The 24,178-nt window shown below is 39.9% G+C and overlaps 1 protein-coding gene across 2 annotated transcripts in view; it reads left to right on the top strand.

Annotated features, from left to right (window-relative positions):
• REPS2 (RALBP1 associated Eps domain containing 2) overlaps window positions 1–24,178 on the top strand; it is a 181,865-nt gene that overhangs the window by 54,431 nt on the left and 103,256 nt on the right. The window contains exons 2-5 of one of the 2 annotated variants that reach the window (XM_014548040.1): window positions 713–836; window positions 5,405–5,553; window positions 9,156–9,282; window positions 15,900–15,997. In XM_014548040.1, coding sequence (XP_014403526.1) covers window positions 5,425–5,553; window positions 9,156–9,282; window positions 15,900–15,997 — 354 coding nt within the window. In that variant the 5' untranslated portion in view covers window positions 713–836; window positions 5,405–5,424. Of the gene's footprint in view, window positions 1–712; window positions 837–5,404; window positions 5,554–9,155; window positions 9,283–15,899; window positions 15,998–24,178 lie in introns of those variants that run through there. The other variant, XM_014548039.1, reaches the window with a different exon arrangement.

The following is a 24,178-nucleotide window of genomic DNA, read 5'->3' as shown; positions in this document are numbered from 1 at the left end:
ATTGATTTCAGAGAGGAAGGGAGAGGGAGAGAGAGATAGAAACATCAATGATGAGAGAGAATCATTGATCGGCTGCCTCCTGCACGCCCCCTACTGGGGATCAAGCCCACAACCCGGGCATGTACCCTTGACTGGAATCGAACCCGGGACTCTTCAGTCCGTAGGCCAATGCTCTATCCACTGAGCCAAACCAGCTAGGGTGCAATATCTTGAAAATACTTCCATTTTGTTCCTCTGAAATGAGCACTCAAGATGTAATTTTAATGCTTAGGAAATCATTTGCCTGAGAACTTAAAAAATAATCACTTTTAATTTCGCTCAACTAGGATTATCCACAGGTAGTGGAAATGACTAATCTGTTCTCTTTTCGCCCCCACTGACTTTCTAGATTTCATACATCAGAATCCACCCCCTGAAAAAGTCACTCTCTTTTGTAAGAAGAGTAACAGCCATCCTTTGTTACCTTTAATTTTATTGTTGAAAGATGAGGAATAATCAGCCCTGAAACATCATGAGTAGGTAGAATTTAATTATCTGAATTGAATACCTCCCTGTAAACTGGAAGAAAAAGAAACCGGTGTGTACACATAGGTTCTCCAGGGACTTGTGGTTAGCGAAACTGTGAAATCCTTGAGATTTCATAATATATCTTGTCTCATTTTCCTGTTATGAAATGGGGTTTTTCAGCATCACTTTTCTTGTCTGTTTTCAGATCACAGAACTGTGTGGTGCCAAGCGCGTTGGTTATTTTGGTCCAACTCAGTTTTACATTGCCTTGAAATTAATTGCTGCAGCACAATCTGGCCTCCCTGTGCGGATAGAGAGTATTAAATGTGGTAAGTAGCTCCCAGTTATACATTTTATTACCCATGACCTGTTTCTTATTTCTGAGAACCATTTGTAGTGGGTTTAAAGCCTATTCTATAAGCATTTGTGGAATTTCTCCTTGCTTTATCCAACTCTCCTGTAAACTAAAATAAGAAAACTCAGCAAGTATCTTAGTTTCTTTTTTTTAAGTGGGAAAAATTCAGAGAGCAACCTGAGATTACTTCCTTTTAACTGACTTGCCATTAAAATAGATTTTGTTCTTTAGCAGGAAGAGATTGGGACAGGAATTCCAGAGCTGTGGCAAAAGAATAGCATTCAGTTTAATTTTCCACTTGAGGAATTTATACTGTCATTTAAGGCTTTGTTCAGGACAAGGGGTCGGAGTAAGTGGGAGAGTCTGGGTGGAACTGCCCTCATTCTCTCTCTCTTGTCCCTGTCAGTCATATCAGCTCTGATCATCCTTTAATTCCCCAATTCTTGAAGCACCGTTCTGATGATTAGTAAGTACTTTGGGGATACCAATTTTGGCAGAATGAAATTATCTTCTCAAAGTTTTGATTTAACATTTTCTTATCTTGCCATCCCTGCTCCCAACCCACTGTATACTTGAGCACTTTCCACAACTTGAACAAAAAGCAAAGCTCCAGACTCTTGTCATCATTTATACTGCCTCAGTATTGGTTTTACAAATCTGTATGAAGAAGGTGAATACTCAAGGGATGTGCTGAGGTCCACTGTTAATTTGCTCTTATACAAATGACTTTGATATGTCCACACAGCATGCAGAAACTTTTTCCTTTTCCTCATATTGAGATGAAAACCAATCAGCTGTTTACACCTGCCCTGGTAGACCTCGAAGAGGGTTCAGGATTTATGGTTAGTCCATGGTAACCTTGTAGGACAACTCCAAATAGCTGAGAAGATTCTCATAGCTTGAGGAAACACAGCCCTTTTACCTAACCATCAGAGGACTGTGATCATTCTGCCCATCTTTATCAAAAGTTTAGTGTATGGCAGGCACTATCTCATTTAGTCTTCACAAGTCCTACATTCAGTATTTGTATCAGTTTGTGTTGCCTAGGATAAGCTGTGGTAAGAGACACCACTGAAATCTCAGTGTCATAACAAAACAAAGGTTTGCTTCCTGCTTTGCAGTGGGTCGGGGTGAAGTCTAGGGCAGCTACCCTCCATGTGGTGGCTCTGTTATCCTGGCTGCTTTATCTTGTGGCACCTCCAGCACAGCACCTGTTCCCATAATTGCCAGAACAGAGAAATAGTTTCTCACCCTAGCAGTTAAATGCCTGGATGTGACTCATATTACTGCCACTCAGTACATTGGCCAGAACTTGTCACATGATTCGTTCAACTGCAAAGCAGACTGGAGGGGATGTAATTTTCTCATGTGCCTGCAAAGAGAGAAGTGGCTGAACACTGGCGGTCTTTATTATGGGACTGTTATTATCCCTATCTTACAGATGTGGAAATTGAGGTTTAGGGCAGTTGAGTAACTTGCCTAAGGATGCAAGGCTAGTAGAGTTTGGAGCCAGGAGCTCAGCCTCCAGTTCCCATGCTCTTCATTGTTATGCAAAGTATCTTCTTCTTGATTATTCTTTCTGTTTAGTAAGTGCTGACTGTAATCTGTAATCATGGAATATTATCCAAATGGGGGAACAAATCTGACCCAAAAGGCATCCGTTGGTATTACATAATTTGGTTCCTTGAAACAAGTTTCTTGATGGAGCATAATTTCAGTGGCTCATTTAGTGTTTATTGCTATGAGACATAGCAGTCTCTGCTGTTAGTTACTTATAGTTAAACTTACATCACAGTGGATTTGTGGTAGGCACTGATAGTTTTCATTCCGTTGTAAATGGGCATTAAGCTTTATTGTAGCATCTTCCAACTTTATCTTTTGGAGAAGTTAGAATTGCTTTGTTGTATACAAGAATGAAGTTCAGACACCTTTGTTGCTTATTTTAAGTAAGACTGAAATCTTTTACCTGCTTTGTGCCCAAATCTACAGTTCAGTTTCCGAGGGGGTGGGTGGAGGATTGCCTGGTATCCTAATTAACACTTTTCACAAATATAGGATTAACACTTTTCTTTTTTTAAAATATATTTTATTGATTTCTTACAGAGAGGAAGGGAGAGGAATAGAGAGCTAGAAACATCGATGAGAGAGAAACATCGATCAGCTGCCTCCTGCACATCTCCCACTGGGAATGTGCCCGCAACCCAGGTACATGCCCTTGACCCGAATCGAACCTGGGACCCTCCAGTCCGCAGGCCGACGCTCTATCCACTGAGCCAAACCGGTTTTGGGGAATTAACACTTTTTACAAATATAAGCCTTTCTCAGTTGTGTTTTATAAATCCTGATGCCTTTTACCTCTGACCTACAGAGCTTTAAATGCAAAATAAAAAACAGAGACCACCCCTAGACATTCTAATCTATTTAGCCTGAGATGTGGCCTGAACATTGGGATTTTAAAAAAGATGTTTTTAATGATTTTAGAGAGAGAGGAAGGGAGAGTGAGAGAGTGATAGAAATATTGACAAGAGAGAAACATAGATCGACTGCCTCTTGCATGCCCCCAACTGGGGATTGAGCCCACAACCTGGGCAGGTGCCCTGACCAGGACTTGAACCTGTGACCTCCTGGTTCATAAGTTGACACTCAACCACTGAGTCATGCCTGCTGGGATAAACATTGGGGTTTTTAAGAGCTCCCCAGATGACTCATGTGCAGCCAGTGTCTAGAGTGCCTTCTAATGAAAGCCAAGTGGAGCATTTTCAAGAGCTTTGCTTTAGCTATGAGTATTTGGTTATACCTGGGCCTGAACTGGGGTGAGGCAAGAGGTACCTAGGGTGCTTAATTTAAGGGGGCACTCACTCTCAGGGCCCTGCAAGTGTCGACTCTGCATTTACATGGCCCTGAGAGTGAGTGCATCCTTAAATATTGGCACTAGGCATCTCTTGCCTCACCTTAGTCAGAGCTGGGTTAAACAGCCAGGGTTATCTGCTGAACCCAGTAAAATACTGGTCAGGGAGCTTGCAAATGCTGGACCATTTACTTCTTTTCCCCCCTCAAGTACTCAGAAGTAGAATCATCCTCTCTTCGGCAGATCAGAGTACAAATTATTTATTTGATCTTGTTCCATCTTTTCAGATCCTTTTTTGCAGACTGAACTGAAACAAATACCTTTCTGAGAAGACACCATAGGATTAGCTTATATTTGATTTACTTTTCTCTTATGAAGTCCATTCCTGCTTTGAGTGCTGGAGAGCTGCTGAAGTTGGGAAACATTAAAACAGTAAAAAAAAAAAAATGGCAGCCATCCTCTCTTTAGGAGAGTCTTGGTTTAATTTTCCAGATTGGTTATCCTATTCAAGTCTCTTGGGCCCTTGGCTGATGGATCACGCAGGGATTTGTCATATTGCCTACTTCTTTGAATTAAATGTGGACATAGCAACTAAAAATAAACATGATGTGGATATTAGAGAACCAGGGACCTTCTTTGCCTGGGGAACTAGGATACTTGCTTGCTGTTGCTAAGATGTTTTCTGGCTTTAGCACAGCATCAATCATTGGAAGTGCAGCTGTGTTTTTGGAATAGCGAGCTGATAGAAGCGCAAAGGCACACTGAGTATTATCCTGAACAGTGGATACAGATGCAAATCATTATGTGTAATTCACAATATTATCCCCATTTTTGGAGTTGTTTGTGTTGTGTAATTTGCTGTTCTGAGAACTAGAAATGTGCCAAAGCATTATTTCTGTTTTCAGAATAGTTTTGTCAGATTTGAAAGATAAGTAAATATATCAGTTACATTTCAGTTCTTTGTAGCATTGTGAGTGTGGCTAATGGTTTTGACAGTAGGATCTGGCTGAACATTGGGCTAATTGCTTTAACTTGATACCATTTTCCTTATTCCATTATGAAAAGACAACTGGAGATTGAATGTGAAAGTTTATTAAGGAATAACATAGGATAAGAAACTGTTCTGTAGGGCAGCAGCACTGGGCACTAGTAAAGAGCCAGCTCTGCCACAGATGAGCTGTGTGGTCTTGGGGATGTTAATTAGCACTTCAAATGATTGATGTCTATTTCCACATCTGTAAGTGAAGGCTAATGATGATACTCTTACCTTATTGAGTTGTTGTGAGGATTAAATGAGCTAATATTTGCATATCTTAATACAGTGTCTGGCATATAATAAGTGCTATATAATTTTTGCCTGCTACCATTTGCCACTTATTTATATAATATCACATCCTTTTTTCTTGGTGCTGAAATAAAGGCTGAAGTGGGAGATGAGTCCAAACCCTGAATTAGGTCTACGAAGACTTGAGGGCATTTAAAAATGTTAAGCCAAAATACTTTGGTAAAACTGGTAGCATTTTTCTATCTTGACACTATTATAGGAGTCCTTATTGTATCAAAATAAAAATTTAATCTATATTTAGTGCTCTGGAAATTTTCCTCAAAAGTGATTCATCTTTTGGAGAGTGAGTTCCCTTTCCTGAGTTCTAAAATAAAGTCTCACTTGAGCTTCTCTGGTTCTGGTCCTAAAGAATTGCCGCTGCCTCGATTTATGATGTCAAAGACGGACAGTGACATACGATTTGCGAACTCGGCTGAGCTGCATGGAACTAAGGCTCAAATTCCATACTTAATCTCGGAAAAAAATACCTTCAAAAGAATGGATGATGAGGATAAACAGGTAAACAATCTGATCAGGCATGTCCATTTGACTGACCATGAAACCTCACGTAGCAGTGCCTCTTATCTGCTGTCAAGCTTCCAGCAAATCTCACCATCTGGGTTACAATTACAGACTTGGAAGTGAGCCAATGAAATTTCCTTGTATCAAGAAATAGAGGCCAATGCATAGGAGTTATCATGAGCCACCCATGGGGCCTTTAGAGCCTACATTAATGTAGAATTGTGTCCAAAGTAAGGCCACCGATTTAGCGCACTCATTTGATTAATCTACTTCCAAATGAGTTTTTTGAAATGTAACTTTTAGGAGTTTTCCAAGAAAGTCCGGAGGAAAGGTTTCTCTGGCTAGATATGTTTGGAGAATGCTGCTTTGTATCCTATTTTGGGGGGAAGACTAAATCCTTAGTCTTGGAGATTCAAGACTAAGGATTAGCACATTAAATGCCCTGAGAAGTCCTGCAATAAAGGCACCCGGAGATCTGTATTTACTAAACTTCTTTCACCAGGGCATCTTTTTTTGGGAGCATGCTTGGAATGCACCTTGGGAACTACTGTCATTGCACATTAGCAAGTTAGGAACAAGAATAGGGAGGATGGGCTTTTAAAATTAGACCACTAATTATAATAGTCAGATGATGATTGGTAGGGGCAAAAGTATAAAATGCCAGAAGAGTGAGCCCATCAAGAAGAGGTAAATGGTCTTAACACATTAATAAACCCTGAAGTCATCAAGGTACTGCTCATACTTTTACTAAAGATATTGAATCATGCAGTCAAGTAAATTATATTCAATATAATATCTTCTATAAGGCAAAGAGATGTGTTATATTTTAGGAAGATGAAATATATATATATTTTGGGGGGTGTCTGTGTCCATTGGTTAGGCTTATATGCATGCATACAAGTCCTTTGGTTGATCTCTCCCCCTTCCCCCAACCCTCCCCTACCTTCCCTCTGAGGTTTGATGGTCTGTTCGTATATTTTTTTGTTAAACCTCACCTGACGATATTCTCCCATTGATTTTTTAAGAGAGATTGGAAGGGAGGGGGAGAGACACACAGAGAGAAACATCAATGTGAGAGAGACACATCGATTGGTTGCCTCCCACATGAGCCCTGACCAGGGCCAGGAATTAAGCCTGCAATTAAGGTACATGCCCTTGATGAATCAAACCTGGGACCCTTCAGTCTGCTGGATGATGCTCTATCCACTGAGCCAAACTGTCCAGGGCAAAAAATGATTTTAAAATGCAGTGAAAGTTGGAGAACTAATTTATATGGCTCACCTTAATAATGCTGGATATCTGAGGTCTTACTGCAGAAGTTTTATACTTATCTATATATATAAAAGCCTAAGTGTCCGTCCGACCATCTGACGGGTAGCTATGATGTGCACTGACCACCAGGGGGCAGAAGCTCAATGCAGGAGCTTCCATGGCGTGCACTGGCCATTTAAAAATAAATGGCACCACAGACTTGGCGCCAACAAACCAACACTTGGCTTCCCCCAAGTGGGACACAGCCCTCGCCACCACCCCGGGGCGACAGCCCACCAAATCGCAGCCAGTGCTGCCAAGACCCCATGGCGCAAAATGCGGCCCACAGCTCAGCCCAGCCCAGAAATGGTGGCTGTGGGTGCCGGGTAATGACATCACGTAGCAATGCCCGGCTTCCTCTCCCTAGCAACGACTGTTTTCCCATGCCTCATCTCATTTGATCCTCACAGAAGTCCTGGAGTAGGTAGATAGGAGACTCAGTAGAATTCTATTTTCTTTTCATTATCCAGAAAACGGAGATTTAGAAAGTTTAGAAACTTGACCTGACTGAAAAGAAGAAAGAAATGGTGGACCTTTTAAATGATCTCAGGTTTTCTCATTGCACAGAATATAGTCAAACACTGCTGTAGTTAAATATTGTATTCTTTGTTCTCCCTGCATGATACAATAATAATCTGCTTCATGTTGATATTTACTGCTGTGTTGATGATAATTACCTGAAAGAGACATTGGGGTGCTTCACTGGGCTGGAAAAAGTTTAGCTAAATCAGAAAGCAGGTCTAATTAAGCAAGTTTATTCTATATATATAAAAGGCTAAGTTGACTCACGCATGTGTGATACATGTAAAGCTCTCACTGGCTCCAATTGCACAGTGTTTTGATCTATCATTGTCGATTGTGAATTTGGTTGACACTTCTATTATAGAGAAAGGGCAAATAGCGATATTAAAATATTTCTTCTAATTAATTTCCTTTCAATGTGCATGAATCTGTGCACCGGAACACCAGTAGTTTTATATTTAAGTGAGGTGTAGCATGTTCTTCAAGGATATATATAAAAAGGAGCATAGGGATCTTCAGTCACCACTCTTTGGCATGCTTTCCTATCAGCATTTGGAGAGGAATGAGGGTTCACTACTCCAGGATGGTTGGTGCCCTGGGAACTTTCTGGACCCATCCCCTGGCTGTGTGAGTAAGGACACATCCTTTTGGCTGGGTTTATGCTAGCCAGTGATGGCGAACCTATGACACGCGAACTCATTTTTTTGGTTGATTTTTTTTTGTTAAATGGCATTTAAATATTTAAAAAAATATCAAAAATATACATCTTTGTTTTACTATGGTTGCAAATGTCAAAAAATTTCTATATGTGACACGGCACCAGAGTTAAGTTAGGGTTTTTCAAAATGCTGACACGCCGAGCTCAAAAGGTTCGCCATCACTGTGCTAGGCCCACCCAATCTTCTCACAGTTCAAAGCAAATATTCTTTTATTTTTCTTGAAGAAAAGTATTAATCAGTATCTCAGATTGAATTTTTTAGACTAATAGCAACTATATAGTGCCTGTGTTGATAAAAATTACTGTTTCTTTGATACTTGGGCACTCTGAAATTACCACTTTGTTAGCATTAAAAAAATACAGAGGAGGAAACCCAGTATCAGAGTAAGGTTGATTTTCTTGTCTAGGGTCCAACATCAGGTTCACATTTGAATTGAGATTCTAATTGTAACATGTTTAAGGCTCCATCCTAGTGTTTACGAGTGGGCTAGTTGGAGTGGTTCACCCATAATTAACTATTTTGTAATCTCTCGATGTAAAAAAAAAAAAAACAACACAAAAAACCTGCCATTTTACTTGGCATAGTAAACTCTAAGAATATTTAGCATTAAGCATTTAAAATATTTTAATAGCCACATTTGCTGGAAGACTTGATGAGTGTAAATCCAGAAAGAAAGGGCCTTTATTAATGAATGAAAATTGAATCTATCCACAAAGAGATCAAAATTGGGGAGTATGAATGTTATTTCTTGTGATGATCAGTGTCTTTTATTTTCCAAAGGAAAATATTATTGGAATAACTGAAAGTGTTCCAGGCTTGTTTTAATAATTTAGGTACCTGAGTACTGGTGAGACTTTATTCTCTGGGAGACTTTTGAATCCTCAGACACTGATTTTTAACCCAGCCGAATTTTTGAGAAAACATTTCCTCCATTTGTTAAATCAACTGGCTCACCAGCAGTAGAGCTGTGTTATGCTTCATAACTGCAGCTCAGAGTGCCAGGCTTCTCCAGTGATTGCTTCTGAACTCTGCTCTGATTCTTTGAAGCAGGAAACACAGTCTCCTACGATGTCACCCCTCGCCTCCCCTCCTTCTTCTCCGCCTCATTACCAGAGGGTGCCCTTGAGCCATGGCTACAGCAAACTGCGGAGCAGCACGGAGCAGATGCATCCAGGTAAGAGGCAATCTGCAGGCCAGCTGTCCCAGGCAAGGTCTTGGAGACTCCTTAATCTATCAGGCAGCAATGCTGCCAGCTGCTGAATCTCCGGACTTAATTACCTCTGTCTTTGGAAACATGGCTCAATTTAATTTTATCCTCTCAAGCAAGGTTTAAAAAAATAAAATGAAATATATCTTAGTAATGCCTTGTCTCCCATCCTACAAACTTTAGACTTGTAAACAACGATTTAGATGATTTAATCTCTCATATACAGATTTCATCATACAGGAAAGTGGCATATTAAGGGGTTGTGTTGTTTTGGAAATGTTATTCTTTCCTGCAAACATACCAAACATATTTATATAAGAACTGCTTTTATGGAATGACTTAAAAATATAACACTGCAAATGCAAAAGTGTTGATTCAACTGTTAAAGACTGATCACATAAATGGAATTATTTAGCTCTTGTGTTTGGGAATAAGAATAAAGGAAATGATAGGGAAAGCATTTTGCTGAGAAGTGCGTAGAGTGTCCATTGTGGGGTTGCCTGCTTGCTCACATTCAGGCTGTGCTGGCCATGCTATTGGTAAAATCCGTTAGTTGGTTCTAAGGATGACTTGCAGAGTTGGCTGCCTAGGCGCAGTGCTAAAACTCCATAAATTCACTGCAGCAGCTTGTCCTCCTGGGGCTCAGACTCCTAGTTTAAGATATGACCAATTAAAGGTATTCTAGAATTGGATACCCATAATCCCCCTTTTTATTTTGTGGACTATGGCTGAAAATGACCCAGTTTCTGCAGGCTTTTGCTGCATTGAAAATAGTGGTGACTTCTAGAGGGATACAGATATAAAATGTGTGCTAGCCTGGACTAGAGAGAGGCTGTAATCTTGCAGAAAGAAGCAGGTATAGCATAATGGAAAAATCTTTTGATTGGAATCAGGAGGTGTGGGTTTATGTGACTAGCTATGTGACCTTGGGCAAGCCATTTAACTGCTCTGAAGCATGGTTTCTTCTCTTTTAAAGCGGAGTATCTTATAGGGGTATTGTAAGGTTTAGTGAGAACGTGAGTATAAAATCTGATTAGAAATTAAGTCCTTTGCAAATGCAAGATGATATTGTAACAGGAAATCACTCTCCTGGAACTCGAATGTCCTACTGATGTCTGCAACAAAATGGGGTTGAGAATTCATTTTCCTCTTACAGTCCAGTCCCCCTCCTGCCTGATTTCCCTGTTTTTAGAAGTGGGTTTTTAAAAATTCCTAATCTTATTTGGGCTTGGAAGTTGGAGTCCTGTGCCTAGCATGGTGCCCGATTTTTGATTTTTATTTCGCAGGTGAGTCATTTTTGTTCAGTGTATCACCACGTTCCACCCTATCTTTTTTGATATTCCTTAAAAACCTTGTCCGTACTAGCTTTATTTCATGGCCCATTCTCTCCTCATCCCATTCAAATTGGGCTTCCGTTCCTCCAGTGGCAAGGAGATAACATCTTTCTCTCCATCTTTCTTGACTATTAGCAGCCTCTGTCAAGGTTGTTCATGCCTTTATGCTTTTTAAAAATATGTTTTTAAAAAGAGTGAGGTAAAAATTACATATAAAATTCACACATTTAAAATACTCAGTTTGAGTTAAATGGATATACCCATGTAACCACCATTTGGATCAAGAATAGAACATTTCTGTCACCTCAGAGATGCCCCTTTCCAGTCACCCTCTGTTTTTGGTTGATTTTTCTTTGTTAAATGGCATTTAAATATATAAAATAAATATCAAAAATATAAGTCTTTGTTTTACTATGGTTGCAAATATCAAAAAATTTCTATATGTGACACGGCACCAGAGTTAAGTTAGGGTTTTTCAAAATGCTGACACGCCGAGCTCAAAAGGTTCGCCATCACTGCTCTGTTCCCTAGTGCAAGCACTGTTCTGATTTTTATCACTATAGATTAGTTTTGTCTTTTCTAGAACTTCATATAAATATAATCATATTGAATGACTGTACTCTTATTTGTCTGCAGTCTTTCCCTCAGCATAGTGGTTGAGATTCATCCATATTGTGTATCTTAGTAGTTTGTTCCTATTTATTACTCAGTAGTGTTCCATCACATGAATGGATCACAGGTTGATGAGCCATTGTCCTGTTGATGTACATTTGGGTTGTTTCCAGTGTTTGGTTGTTATGAATATGAGTGTGACATATGTTGTAATTTCCCTGGCACCTAGGAGTAGAATTGCTAGACTTAGGGTAGATCTATGAGAAAGTACCAGAGTTTTCCAAAGTTTTTGTATACATCCCACTGGCAGTGTATGAGAGAGTTCATGCTCCTTGAAAGCATTTGGTATTCTCAGTGGTTTCTTTTTCTTCAGTGTTTTTAATTTTAGTCATTCTGTTAGATGTGAAGTACATATTTTTGTGGTCATTCCCTTTATTCTTGAAACATTTTTTCTAAGTTTCTGTTATCCCTTCCTGGTTTTTCTCCTACATTATGATCCTTAGACTGATAAGCTGCTCTTCTAGAGGGTTCTTCTTTGTACAGCTTACCCATAAAGAGGAATCTGAGTGAACAGTCTCCTGTTTCTCAAGGAGTTGAGTTTCCTGGGTCTAGCCACCAATTAGGAGGCTGTTAGGTTCCTGTAGCTAGGAACAAGGTCATTCATAAATAAAATGTTTACAGGTATTTCTATTTAGACTTCCTCATCTACGTAAGTCAAAGGAAGGGAGAATTTTTCTGTCTGCAACTTGGGTCCATCTTGTGATTTTTGCTTCTAATTGATACTATTCACATCAAAGCTTGTTAATTCCTGTTTTTATAGTGTTGGTGGATTTCCCCCCAAAGGATTTTCTTTACTTATTTGCTTCCTTTTTTTGTTGTTACATATCTTTATGTCAAGAAGTAAGAGAAGATCACATGTCTTCCTTCTCTCTCTCCCCACGTTTTCAGAACTCAATTTCTCCAACCCATTTGATGGACTTGGGATTCTCTTTCCTATTTTTGTACTCCATCTTACCTTTGGTCTACACCAGCGGTCGCCAACCTTTCAGACCTCTCGGACCACCAGTTGGCAACCGCTGGTCTGGACAGTAGCATATCTAAAACCTGTTAAACCTTAGCATAGCGACTCTGGTACTAAGCAATCCAGAGTTATTTTTAGTTTCCACCTTTTCAGAAAGGAGTTTTGCTACTGGCATAATTTTCTTGTAATACATTTTCTGGGGTCATTTCCCTGTCCAATATTCTGCCATGATTCCTGGCTGGTGGGACATGTATTGAGTATGCTTTAAATCAGAATGAGCATCATCAGACCAGTCTGGAATTCAGAGCCCCTCTTCAGCTTCTCTCCTGGGCTCCTGTTAGTTTCACTTGCTGGATATAGCTGTAGCTAATGTTCATTGCGTAAGACTTATGTGCCAGGCATCATGCCGAGGTCTTTATGTGCATTCTATTCTTCTTACCACAACCCTCAGAGGCATATAATGCTATCCATATTGTAAAAATGATGTTTAAATCATAGTAATACATGTATATAGTTAAATAATATTTACATGCCTATAGTAAATACAACTATTCTTCCCACTGAACTTGTTTCTGATCTCCAGAGGCAACTACTTTCAACTCTTTCACTTGTTTCTTCTGATGTCTAATGTGTTATCTCAAAATCAATATGTCTGTTCTGCTTTTATTTATACATATTATTCTGATGTATTAATTCTAGGTATTTACTCACTTACGAGCATGAGCTGTGATGTTTGTTTCCTGGCCCTAAAAGTAGACTTGGTGGGCCTACAGTTCTCATTTCTGTCCCATTTCCAGCCTATGTGACTATGTGTATTTCACTTTTCTGGGCTTCAGTTTCCTTTATCTGTGAAATAGAATAATCTCTGCCTCAGAGGTTTGCTTTGTGGATCAAATGAGAAATGTAAACATCTGTGCCTACCAGTTTCTGGCACATTGTAGGTGCTCAAATGTTCCCTAGTATTTTCTTTTGTGTTTTTTAGAATCTGGTATTCGTTTTATTTGTGAAATTCTTAAGTATTCTTGAAAGTCACCTTCAGGTCACCATTCATTGGGTTGACTGCAGATGTAGAGTCTTTATTGTGAAGTTACTCATGTCACTTCTAGTTTGACATGTACTGTTCTAGTTTGACATTGAATCTCTGATTGATGAGATCTTTAGGGTTTGTTTTATATTCCTATTCTTGGAGAAAAATGGTACTTCTAGTTCCTCATTAAACCTCTTGTAAGGGTAAGAATTAATTAATATAAATATATATATATGTATATGTATGTATATATATAAAATTTCAGCAACAATTAATGACATGAATTTTTTTTCTACTCTGGAAGCATTGAGTTCCATGTCTTGTGTTTCATTTGGGAGGAAGGAGAGTAGAATTCAGATCCAGTTGTGGAATGAGACAGCAGTCAGACCAATTATGGCCTGAATATCAGCTGTGGTGCTGATAGAACTGAGTCTTAGATTTGTGACTGCATGGGCTTCAGACACCTTTCTAGTCACAGGCAGGTGTGGCTAATCCAGGCTTCCCACAGGAGTAGGAAGAGAAAATCTGCCCTCTAGGCTCTCCAAAAATGATCCTCCATGTGGCTGAGTCTTCATTCGGCCTATTGATGAGCTAGGTCTGTCTCTTCCAAGGGAAAAAGGTCCTTGTAGGTAAAGGACTGGAGTCATGGGCCAGATGTCCTCCCCCAAACGGTTCCCTCCTAGGCAGTAGAAGCTCCCTCTTTCTGAGGAGAACCAGAATCATGTAGGATCAACTTCCCAGGGAAAGCTTATGACCACTAGTATCCCAACTATGATACAGTTTATTGTCATCCAAACCTTCTGGCATTAAGAGTTTAATTTGGTGTTTCATCAAAGTGAAATGATCTTAAAAATCTTTCTCAATACCTGTCTACCAGCTGAGATTTATTTTTAAGATCTGGATTATGTGCTTCCTGTTTATGTTTCTTTTGCAATTTTTATATTTTTAATAATTCTTAGTAGAGTCTGAAAATACACTAAATGATTTGCTAGGCAATGATTTTGATATGTTAATGTGTTTTATTTTGTTATAATCTTGTGTTCCAGTTTCTTGGATGAAGCACAATAAGCAGATGTGAGCTGAGGAGTTGTTTGTTATTCTTGATGTGCTGTTATTATACCTTCTTTGTTTTAAAAAGATCACACTGTGCTAAAGGTGCTGCACTAATAGGCTGCTCTGCTCTCTCTGCCTAATTTTACTTATAAGGAAACTACAGAAAGAAAGCATTTTACTTCTTTACATACTTCCAAAAGCTCGAACTGTTAACCCACACATATCAGAAATGGTTTCATCTTGGGTGATAATTTCTCTTTTCTATTGGAGCTGCATACTACCTGCTTATGTTTAACTATTTTTCTGCCCTATTGGCAAGGTCATTAAGTGTTCTGGAAATAAAAGGAATAAAAAAAGTATTCATTTTTGTGGCTTAAAAAACCTTTTTTTAAAGGTAACAAAATTAGTTTTAGTTTGGTTATCAAATGATAAAATAATAAATATAAAATACATTTATTCTTAGTAAAAAAAAGGAAATAAAAAATAAAATACATTTTTTTTGGTATTTTTCTCAACTTGGTTTCACATTCTTTCCAAAAAGGAAAAGAAGATAGTGCTATTTATTTCTCAAAAACAAACAAACAAAATAAATGATAATATTGAGCCTTAGTATTCAAAATGCATATTAAAAAGCTGTGGTACATCTACACAATGGAATACTACGCTGTGGTAAAAAAGAAGGAATTCTTGCCATTTGCAATAGCATGGATGGAACTGGAGAGCATTATGCTAAGTGAAATAAGCCAGTCAGAGAAAGATAAATACCACATGATCTCACTCATTTATGGAATATAGAGAACAACATAGACTGATGAACAGGGACAGATCCAGAGATGGAGAAACAGTGATCAAAATGTCAATCCCCAGAGGGAAAGTAGGGGAGGGTGGGGGTAAGGGGAAGAGATCAACCAAAGGACTTGTATGCATGCATATAAGCCAAACCAATGGACACAGACAACAGGGGGATGAGAGCATGAGGCGGGGGAGGTTGGGGGCTAATGGGGGGATGAGGACACATTTGTAATACCTTAACCAATAAAGAAATTAAAGATAAAAAAACAAAACAAAAACCAAAACCAAAAAACAACAACAAAATGCATGTACATTTACTTCTTTGCAAGGGTGGGGGGTAGGGGGAGGGGAATGAATGGAAGACTTTTAAATAGGAGGGTATATATAGAATTTACCTATCTCAAGAATTTGAACATTTATAACATGGCACTTTTCTAATGACTCTCATTGTTTTCTATCCCAATTTAGGTTCTTACCATTTCACCCTTACAATTTATTCCTAATCTTAACCTGATGTAAATATTTTCCTGCCTTATCATACATTGGTTGGTTATCTTTAGATTGTTCAGTTAAATTGTACCCAGGGGCACCAAGGTTTGTTGGTCCTAGGTGGCCCTATGTACATAAACTCTAATTCCTTTGATAATTCTACCCTTAAAAGCAGACACTGTATCGGTTGTAATGTGAAGTCATAATTCTTGGGTGGAATCTTTGTGTACCATGATGACTTTCGCTCCGGTTTCAGCTCCTTATGAAGCTGGACAGCCCCTTGTCCAGCCTGAGGGACCCTCATCGGGGAACCAAGGAACCAAGCCGCCTCGGCATCAGGCTTCCCTCATCCGGGTAAGAGATGTTGTGGGGTTATGGCAATGGGAGACTTTGGGGACATGATTTTTTGATGGGTCCTCTTTTTTTTTTTGCAAGGAAGATATAAAACTGCCCCCTCATACAAAGATTGTACTTCTTGTTCTGTTGCTTGTATATTTTCCTAAATCTTTTGTATTATATATGTTTCTGACTGTCTCTAGAGTAATCCAGGCTGGTTCCTGGTCATTGGTATGTCTAAAATGCCTTTCCACCATCATCTACTTAATCATTAGGTACCTTTTTCAGGAGAGCTTTACTTTCCCCAAAACAGCCTGTTGTATCTATGCCTTATTTATTCTTTATTATCAGTGCATAGTTAGGTGTTGCCCATTTGTTTCGTGCCTCTAATTACATTGCAAGCTTTTGGAAGGCAGAGGTAGTCCTTCTGTATTCTACCTCAGTGCCTAGTTCAATGCTGTTTGGAGAGCAGTTATCTTATAAGTGGCAGCAACTACTCTTTCTCATATTTAATTGATACAAAAGAAATATTATGGTAGAAGCCCAGTGATATTTCAGTTTTTTCTGGCTACACCATCGCTTAGAACATTTCAGCTCCCCTTTCTTTCTCCAGTGTTTTCCCTTGGATAAAGAACTCTTTTTTTCCTGTGTCTGCCACTGTTTTCTTGTGTAGTATCTCTGAGTCCTGTGTTGGGGAAGTCATATTCTCAACAAAGGGTGTGTGTGTGCATGAGAGAAGTTATGAAAAAACTTGGTTCACTGGTTGACCCTAAAGACAAGAGGAAGTAGGGTGATTTGTATAACATTTCAATTGTCCAAGTTAGGAAGAGGATCATTTATGTGCAGGCAGATCTACTCAAAATAGCAGGGTGGTGTCAGATACTCCCATAAGGAAGTGGGCTGGTGTCTGGACCAAAATAGACAAAGCTAAGGAAGATCGTGGTGTTCACTGAATACCCACTGGGAACGGGCACTGTTAGGCATGGTACAGAACTTTATCTTCTAAGGTGATAGTACTCTGTGTACAAAGAACTTCCTTTTTAAAAAAAACTTTATTGTTGAACGTATTACATATGTCCCCCTTTTCCCCCATTGACCTTCCCTAGCCCACCCCACCCTCTACCCCATACAAAGAACTTTCTTAAATACAATAATTTAGCCATAAGCAGGGTACTTATATTTAGTGTTCCTTGCCACTATAATATCTAGGTGCTATTATATCTATTAGTATAGATGAGTTAACTGACTGAGAGAGGTTGAGTAATGTGTCTAAGGTTATACTCATAATTCCTAAGTAGCAGAACCAGAATTTGAATCCAGGCCTGCCCAATGTCAAAATCTGCACTTTAAAATACTTTGCTATACATTAGAGTCCCATGTTAGAAGGAGGCTAGGTTCTAAAGTTTCTGCATAAATAAATGTTGGGTGTAGTGAAAAAATATTCCTGAAAATACCTTATTGGTACCACATTGGAGAGCCAAAATGCCATTCCCTCCTAGATCCCATAGAACTCAATTTTACCCTGGAGTTAGAACAGACAGCTGTTTCTTCAGATAAGCCCCAGATGTAGCAGTTGGCTGTGTTTAGAGGTCCTGTGGTACAAAAATATGTGTCTTTAAACACTAGAATTACACCCACGGTGAAGTGATGGTTACATTAGGAAAGGTATAGGAGGGACTGGGGTTCATCTAAAAAATGCCCAGGGTGTGGCTGTGCATGTTTATGCAGAGTATATTCTAGCACCATGGAGACCAAATTCTTAACAGTTAGAATGACAGTCAAACAGGCAGTAAGTCATGAACTTTGTAGGTCAGATGGGGCTCGCCAGGCCTTCTACCTGGCCCCCTGGATGGGATGGCCATGAGCTCTAGCTTGAATTGATGTTCTGTGACTTCTCTTCAAAACTCTAGGTCCATTTTTCTGCTGATAAAAATGCATCCTGGGCATTTCACTCAACTAATGTTTACTAAACACCTATTATGTGCTAAGTACAGTGTTGAGAATACAAAAATGAGGTATAACGCTCCCATTCTCTGCCTTCATGAAGTTTATAGGCAATTGGAGGAGATGGCCATTAATCAAACCATCATAGTGTGATGTGAATGGAAATTACACTGTGCTTTGAGGGTTAAAAGTGGCAGGGGAGCGGTTATGACCTAACCTTGGCAGGCAGGGGGTGATCAAAGAAGGCTTCCAGCAGGAGTAGCATTTGAGTTGAAATGAGAATGATTCATAGGTGTTAAGCAGGTGGAGGGGTAGGATTGGAGGAAGAAGGCAATAAGATAGAGGGAACTGCACACATATTTTCTATGCTTAGCATTTTATACACATCATCTCTTTCACTGTTCACAGCTATTTTATGAGGTAATTCCTGTTATTATTCCATTTTTCAGCTGCTAAAACCTGAGGTTTAAAAGACCTTATTTAATTTACTCAAGGTTGCAGCCAGGAAGTGGTAGGGCTGGAGGTCAAACACTGGACATGCTTCCTTAGTCTCTGGCTCAGGAACCGGATGGATGGTGATGTCATCTGTAAGCTAAGAGGCCTTGGATGAAAAACTGGTGTTGGGAGTAATAGGGAAAGATCATGAGTTCAGTGTTGGATGTTGGGAATTTGAGCTTTTGAGATAGCCAAGAGTAGGTGTCAGATGGTAGGATATATGAGTCCGGAGCTTTGGGGAGAGTGAGGCTGGACATAAGTATTTGGCAGCAATTGGCCATTAGGAGGACTTATGGTATAGTGCATAAAAAAACCAGACAGGTGCTTGCCCAGGCCTAGCCAAACTCTGTGTGACCTTGGGGCAAGTTGCTTCTCTTTTCTGTAATATGAATGACTTGGAATGGATTTCACAGTCCATTGTAATAATCTGCAACAGTCTGATTCCCTTAATGTTTGTTTGGCATCAGTGGAGATTCTCCCCCTCCTGTTTGGAGCATTGCCTTCTGTTTAAGATGAGAGCAAGGGGCCTTTTTTTGGGACAGCAGTATGTGGTTTTCATGGCTGATGTGTTTTTCTTTCTTTAGTTCTTAGGTTTCCTTCTTATGCCTGTCAACTTGGTTTGGCTGGGCTTCACGTCCCAGAAAGCAAAATGCCAACCTGAATTAGTCATGTAGGTGAGGGGATCTGAAGTGAAGGTTCTTGGTGGAAGAGGATTAATATGGATTCAGCATAGTGCTAGGCCAGGTCAGAGTAACTAATTCCCCTCATGTAGCCATTTTAACGTGCTGATGGCAGTTTCCCCTGTGGCCTTGTATTCAAGCCCTTCCTGCCTGATTAGAAGGGGTTACTTCTGGGTACTGAGGGAGGCTTTTAAGGACCCTGGTCCAACTCTGTTGTAGTTCATGGGCTTGGCATTTTAGAGGTATTTATGTCAAAACCAGCACCCAAACTTTGGAATGAATACTCTTTTTGGTTAATTTTTTTAGGAATTTCAGGTTTTCTTTTGTTCAGGTGGTGGATGGTTGATAGTGGTTTGTAAAGAAGTAAAGTCTCCTTTTCTGCTTCATCTTTTATCCCATGTTTATAGGTCATTTTATGGTTTACTTTTCACAAGTTATCCTAACTATAGACTATGTAGGCATTTGTAATTTCGCTGGCATAGGATTTAGAATTGCCTCTTCTTCTCCCACTCTACTCCACTGCCTCTGTTTTTGCCATGGTTGCCAGAAATTACCTTGTGTTAAGCCCCTGTCTCATTGACCCCTTAGCAGCTTTTGACACTGACTCATCATTTGGTGTCCACGATGCTGTCCTCTCCTGCTTCTATGACTATCTCTCCTGATCTTTTTTATTTCTCATTCCTCTGCCTGTCCCATACATGTTGGTGAGCCCTAGAACCAATTCTCACTCTATTACTCCTTAGTTATGTGGAGGTTGATGACCACATATCTCCATCTGCCAGTCATCTTCACTTTAATGTCCCACTGTCACTTTAAACATCTTTCCCAGAAAACCAGCTTTCACTCTTTCATTCCTGGCTCTATCCACTAATCAACACATGCTTGTGGCCATTGTTTCTGGTTTAGCTGTCTCTGACTCTTCTCTCACTCCTTCTGCCCATTGACTTACCAAGTCTTTGCCATTTCACTTTCTAAATACCTCTCTTATCTATCTTCTGCACTTCCTTGGTTCAGGCCACCTTCCGTCACCAAATCTGTTATATAAGCCTCTAACTCTTTTTTTCCTGCTGCCACTCTTGCCCTCTTTAAATCCATTATCCTCACTGCAGACAAAATTTATCTGAAAAACACAAATCGGCCCCTCCTACTCCCTTGATTGAAACTTGTCACACACTACCCGCTGCTCTCAACATATCACCCACATTCCTGAACATGGTTCTCAGGGCCTGGTGTTTGGCCCCCCACTGTCCTCTTCAGTCACAGCAGCCCACTACTTCTCTCCCTCCATCCTCTGGCCATGCAGAGTTGCTTGTCATTTCCCATATGGTCCGTGTTCTGTGTGGAAACCTTACTCTTCATCCTTGCTTTGCCCTTGTTTTCTCATTTGTCTCAGCTCATCTATGCGTTTTCCAATTGATAACACAAAATGTGAGCATTTTCTAATATTTCTTGTATATGTGAGGTTTCCATTTTTTAATTCTTAAAAAATGGTTCATTCCTCATCTCATTTACCCAAGAATCTCAGCCAAAGGAAGGGGCATCCTATCTTTATTGTTTTTTCATCCCAGAGGCATTTGGTGGTGTCTGTTTCTTTTGTATCTTTCCGGGAATGCTTTATGCATATGTAAGCAAATATAAGTATTCCTATAGCTATCTAATATATGCAGTTTATTTTTACCCGACTTTAGGGATTTTAGGTTTGGCAAATGAAATATCATTGTAGCCAGATCTCACTAGAAAAAAATTATCTTTATTTTAAACCAAAAACACACTTACTTTAAAAAATATGTATTTTTCTTGATTTCAGAGAGGAAGGGAGAGGGAGAGAGAGATAGAAACATCAATAATGAGAGAGAATCATTGATCAGCTGCCTCCTGCATGACCCCCACCGGAATGGAGGCCACAACCCAGGCATGTGCCCTTGACTGGAATCGAACCTGGGATCCTTCAGTCCACAGGCCAATCCTCTATTCACTGAGCCAAACCAGCCAGGGCAAATACACTCACTTTTTAAATGCTAAACATACATGCTGTGAGGTTTTCTCCTCTTTCTGGAGAGACAAATGTAACAGTCTTTTGGGGTAAATTCTCAATACTCACTCTTCTTCGTACTTCAAAGATAAAATAATGCCAAATAGCATGTAGAGAACTTTACCACACTGTCATTCGAGTTGGGGGTTTGGCTATGTTTTCGGCGGAAGTTTCCTAATGAACAGGTAGGGGTAGGTTGTTAGACATTGCTAGCCAGGCACCATATCAACCCAAAAGTTTGTAACTTTAAAAAATATATATTTTTATTGATTTCAAAGAGGAAGGGAGCGGGAGAGATAGAAACATCAATGATGAGCCCTAGCCGGTTTGGCTCAGTGGATAGAGCATTGGCCTGTGGACCAAAGGGTCCTGGGTTCAATTCCGGTCAAGGGCACGTACCTTGGTTGCAGGCTCCTCCCGGTCTGGGCCCTGGTTGGGGTTCGTGCAGGAGGCAACCAATTGATGTGCTTGTCTCACATCAATGTTTCTCTCTGTCTTTCCTCTCCCACTTTCCCTAAAAATCAATGGAAAAATATCCTAGGGTGAGGAAGAAAAAAAAGAAACATCAATGATGAGAGAGAATCATTGATTAGCTGCCTCCTGCACACCCCACACTGGGGAGCCCACAGCCCAGGCATGTGCCCTGACCAGGAATCGATCGTGACCTCCTGGTTCATCGGTCAACAGTCAACCACTGAATCATGCTGGCCAGGCAGGACTGATTTTTTTGTATTGTTCTAAGAATATTTTGCGCATATATATGTGAATACAGGTATTCTTGTATGTAATTACATATAATATATGCAAAATATATAGTTCTACCTTTTTACACATATGGTAGCATGTTATACATCTGTTATACACTGTGTACTTTTTAAAATAAACAATAAAATTTAATAATATTCTATAGCAGTACATAAAGTACTTCCCTATCTTTTTGTTTTTCCAAATGCATAGTATTTCATTGTGTGCGTCTTCCATCAACCATTTAACCAGCCCCTCTGATCAACATCTAGAACTTGCAATCACAGCATCATTTGCATACACACACACACACACACTAGAGGCCTGTTGCAAGAAGATTCCTGCAAGAATAGGGCTTCCTTGGGCCTATTTCTGCAAGAATAGGGCTTCCTGAGGCCCCTTCTCCGCCGCCTCTCTCCCTCCCATCTCTGCCGCCTCACTCCCTCCCTTCTCTGCCACTTTGCTCCCTCCCCTCCCTGCTGCCTCGCTCCCTCCCGTGTCCGCTGCCTCAGCTCCGCTCCTGTCTCTGCTTCCTCAGCTCCGTTCCCTTCTCTGCCGCTTCGCTCCCTTCTGCAGCGCTTGGCTTCCTTTTACACTGTCTTCAGTCTTCGCTCCGTGCCTGTGTATGCAAATTAACTGCCATCTTTGTTGGGTTAATTTGCATATCATGCTGATTGGCTGGTGGGAATAGTGGAGGGACAGTCAATTTGCATGTTTCTCTTTTAAGGAATACTTGGGGGAAATGTTTACACATTTTTAATTTTTGGTAGAGATTCTCAAATTGGAGACTGTATCAATTTATACACTTGCCAACAATGTATGAAAGTGCTTATTTTCCCATACCCATGCAAACACAATATGCTAAAAATCTTATGAATCTTTGCCAATCTGATAGGTGAAAAATGGTATCTGTGTAGTTTTAATTAGCAGTTCTCTTTATTAGTGAAGTGGAATATCTTAAGCTTATGAGTCATTTGTATTTGCTTTTTTTGTGAATTGCTTGTTCATATCCCATGCCCTCTTTTTTCTTTTGGGTTATCAGTGTTTCCTTATTGGTTTGTCATTTCTACCAGTCTGAAAATAGAAACTGGTGTTTCTGTTCCTTTGGATGAGTGAGTGACTGCAATGTATGTGGAAAACTGCTCTTTGCATGGTTGAGAGGAGGTCCTGGGCTCCTGAGGCCCTGGAAGGAAGGTAGGGACCCCAGCTTCTTTTCAGTTCTGGAGTGCCCCAGGCTGCCTACAATGGTTATATTGGTTATATCTTCATGTCAGTAAAGTTGAATTACTTAGTTTATGGGTAGAGATTAGGGCTAGGAAAATCTGTTGTTAGCAATGGTAAATGTCAACCTAGTGTGTCTGTGTGTGTTGACCTCTCAGCATTGCTTAGACAACTCAGTTTTCTTCCTCTGAGTGAAATAGGAAGGAGAGAGATAGCGGGAGGGTGGAGGAGGAAGTAGGGAGAGAATATATGTGTGTTTGCCTTTGTGTGTAACAGGAGGAACTGGTTTGATAAATTTTTAGGAATGTATGTGCCTTGTTCTTGATGTGACATCTTGTTTTACCAGATTCATTCTCTATTTGATTTTAAACCCTCACTGGAATTTTACCATTCCTAGGAGGTAAAAGATTACTTTGTCTTCAGCATATTCTTCGCTGAGTCTACCTAGGACTAACAGATGTATAATGGTCACTATTACCACAAAGAGGTCCTAGTTTTTATGGCGTCAAGCCTTCCTACTTTCTTTACCTACTTACAATTCTTTTTCAGATTTCCTAGTCCTTATTTTTGAAACATTTAATTTAAATTAATACTGAAATTTACTTTTCTCAGCCTAAATCTTAGCTGTCTCTTGTTGTATTCCTCAGGTGATTACCTTGTACCCACACTTCTTAACAATTAAAGTGATGTTAATTGCTTGGTTTCTTTGCTGGGAGGCATTTCTATGTGAAAGACAAAAATGTTTTGTTATAAGATGAGAATAGCAAAAAGATATTGGATCATTGAAAGACAGGTGACTCCAGGATAAGAAGAGGGTATCTGGTGTAGAAATTGAAGGATATTTTTGGGAAAAAGACACTGACTCCATAAGTATTAGGACTGATGAGGCCTTGCAAAATCCATGCTTTAGAGATAGTGGGGTGTGGGGGAAGGGTCAAAATGGTAGGCTGGTCCACATTAGAATTCTAGCATCCATGCAGCAGGTCGGTTAGACTACTGATGAAAGCAAATAAATACATCTTATTTGTGGGGTCAATGTTGTTTTTCCCACAAGGTGTGAGCATTGCATTAAAGGCTTATGGT

This window comes from Myotis brandtii, unplaced genomic scaffold, assembly GCF_000412655.1.
Source record: "Myotis brandtii unplaced genomic scaffold, ASM41265v1 scaffold490, whole genome shotgun sequence".
Lineage (NCBI taxonomy): Eukaryota > Metazoa > Chordata > Mammalia > Chiroptera > Vespertilionidae > Myotis > Myotis brandtii.
The sequence above is the reverse complement of the archived record's forward strand: the minus strand, read 5'-3'. Positions and strand labels throughout refer to the sequence as shown.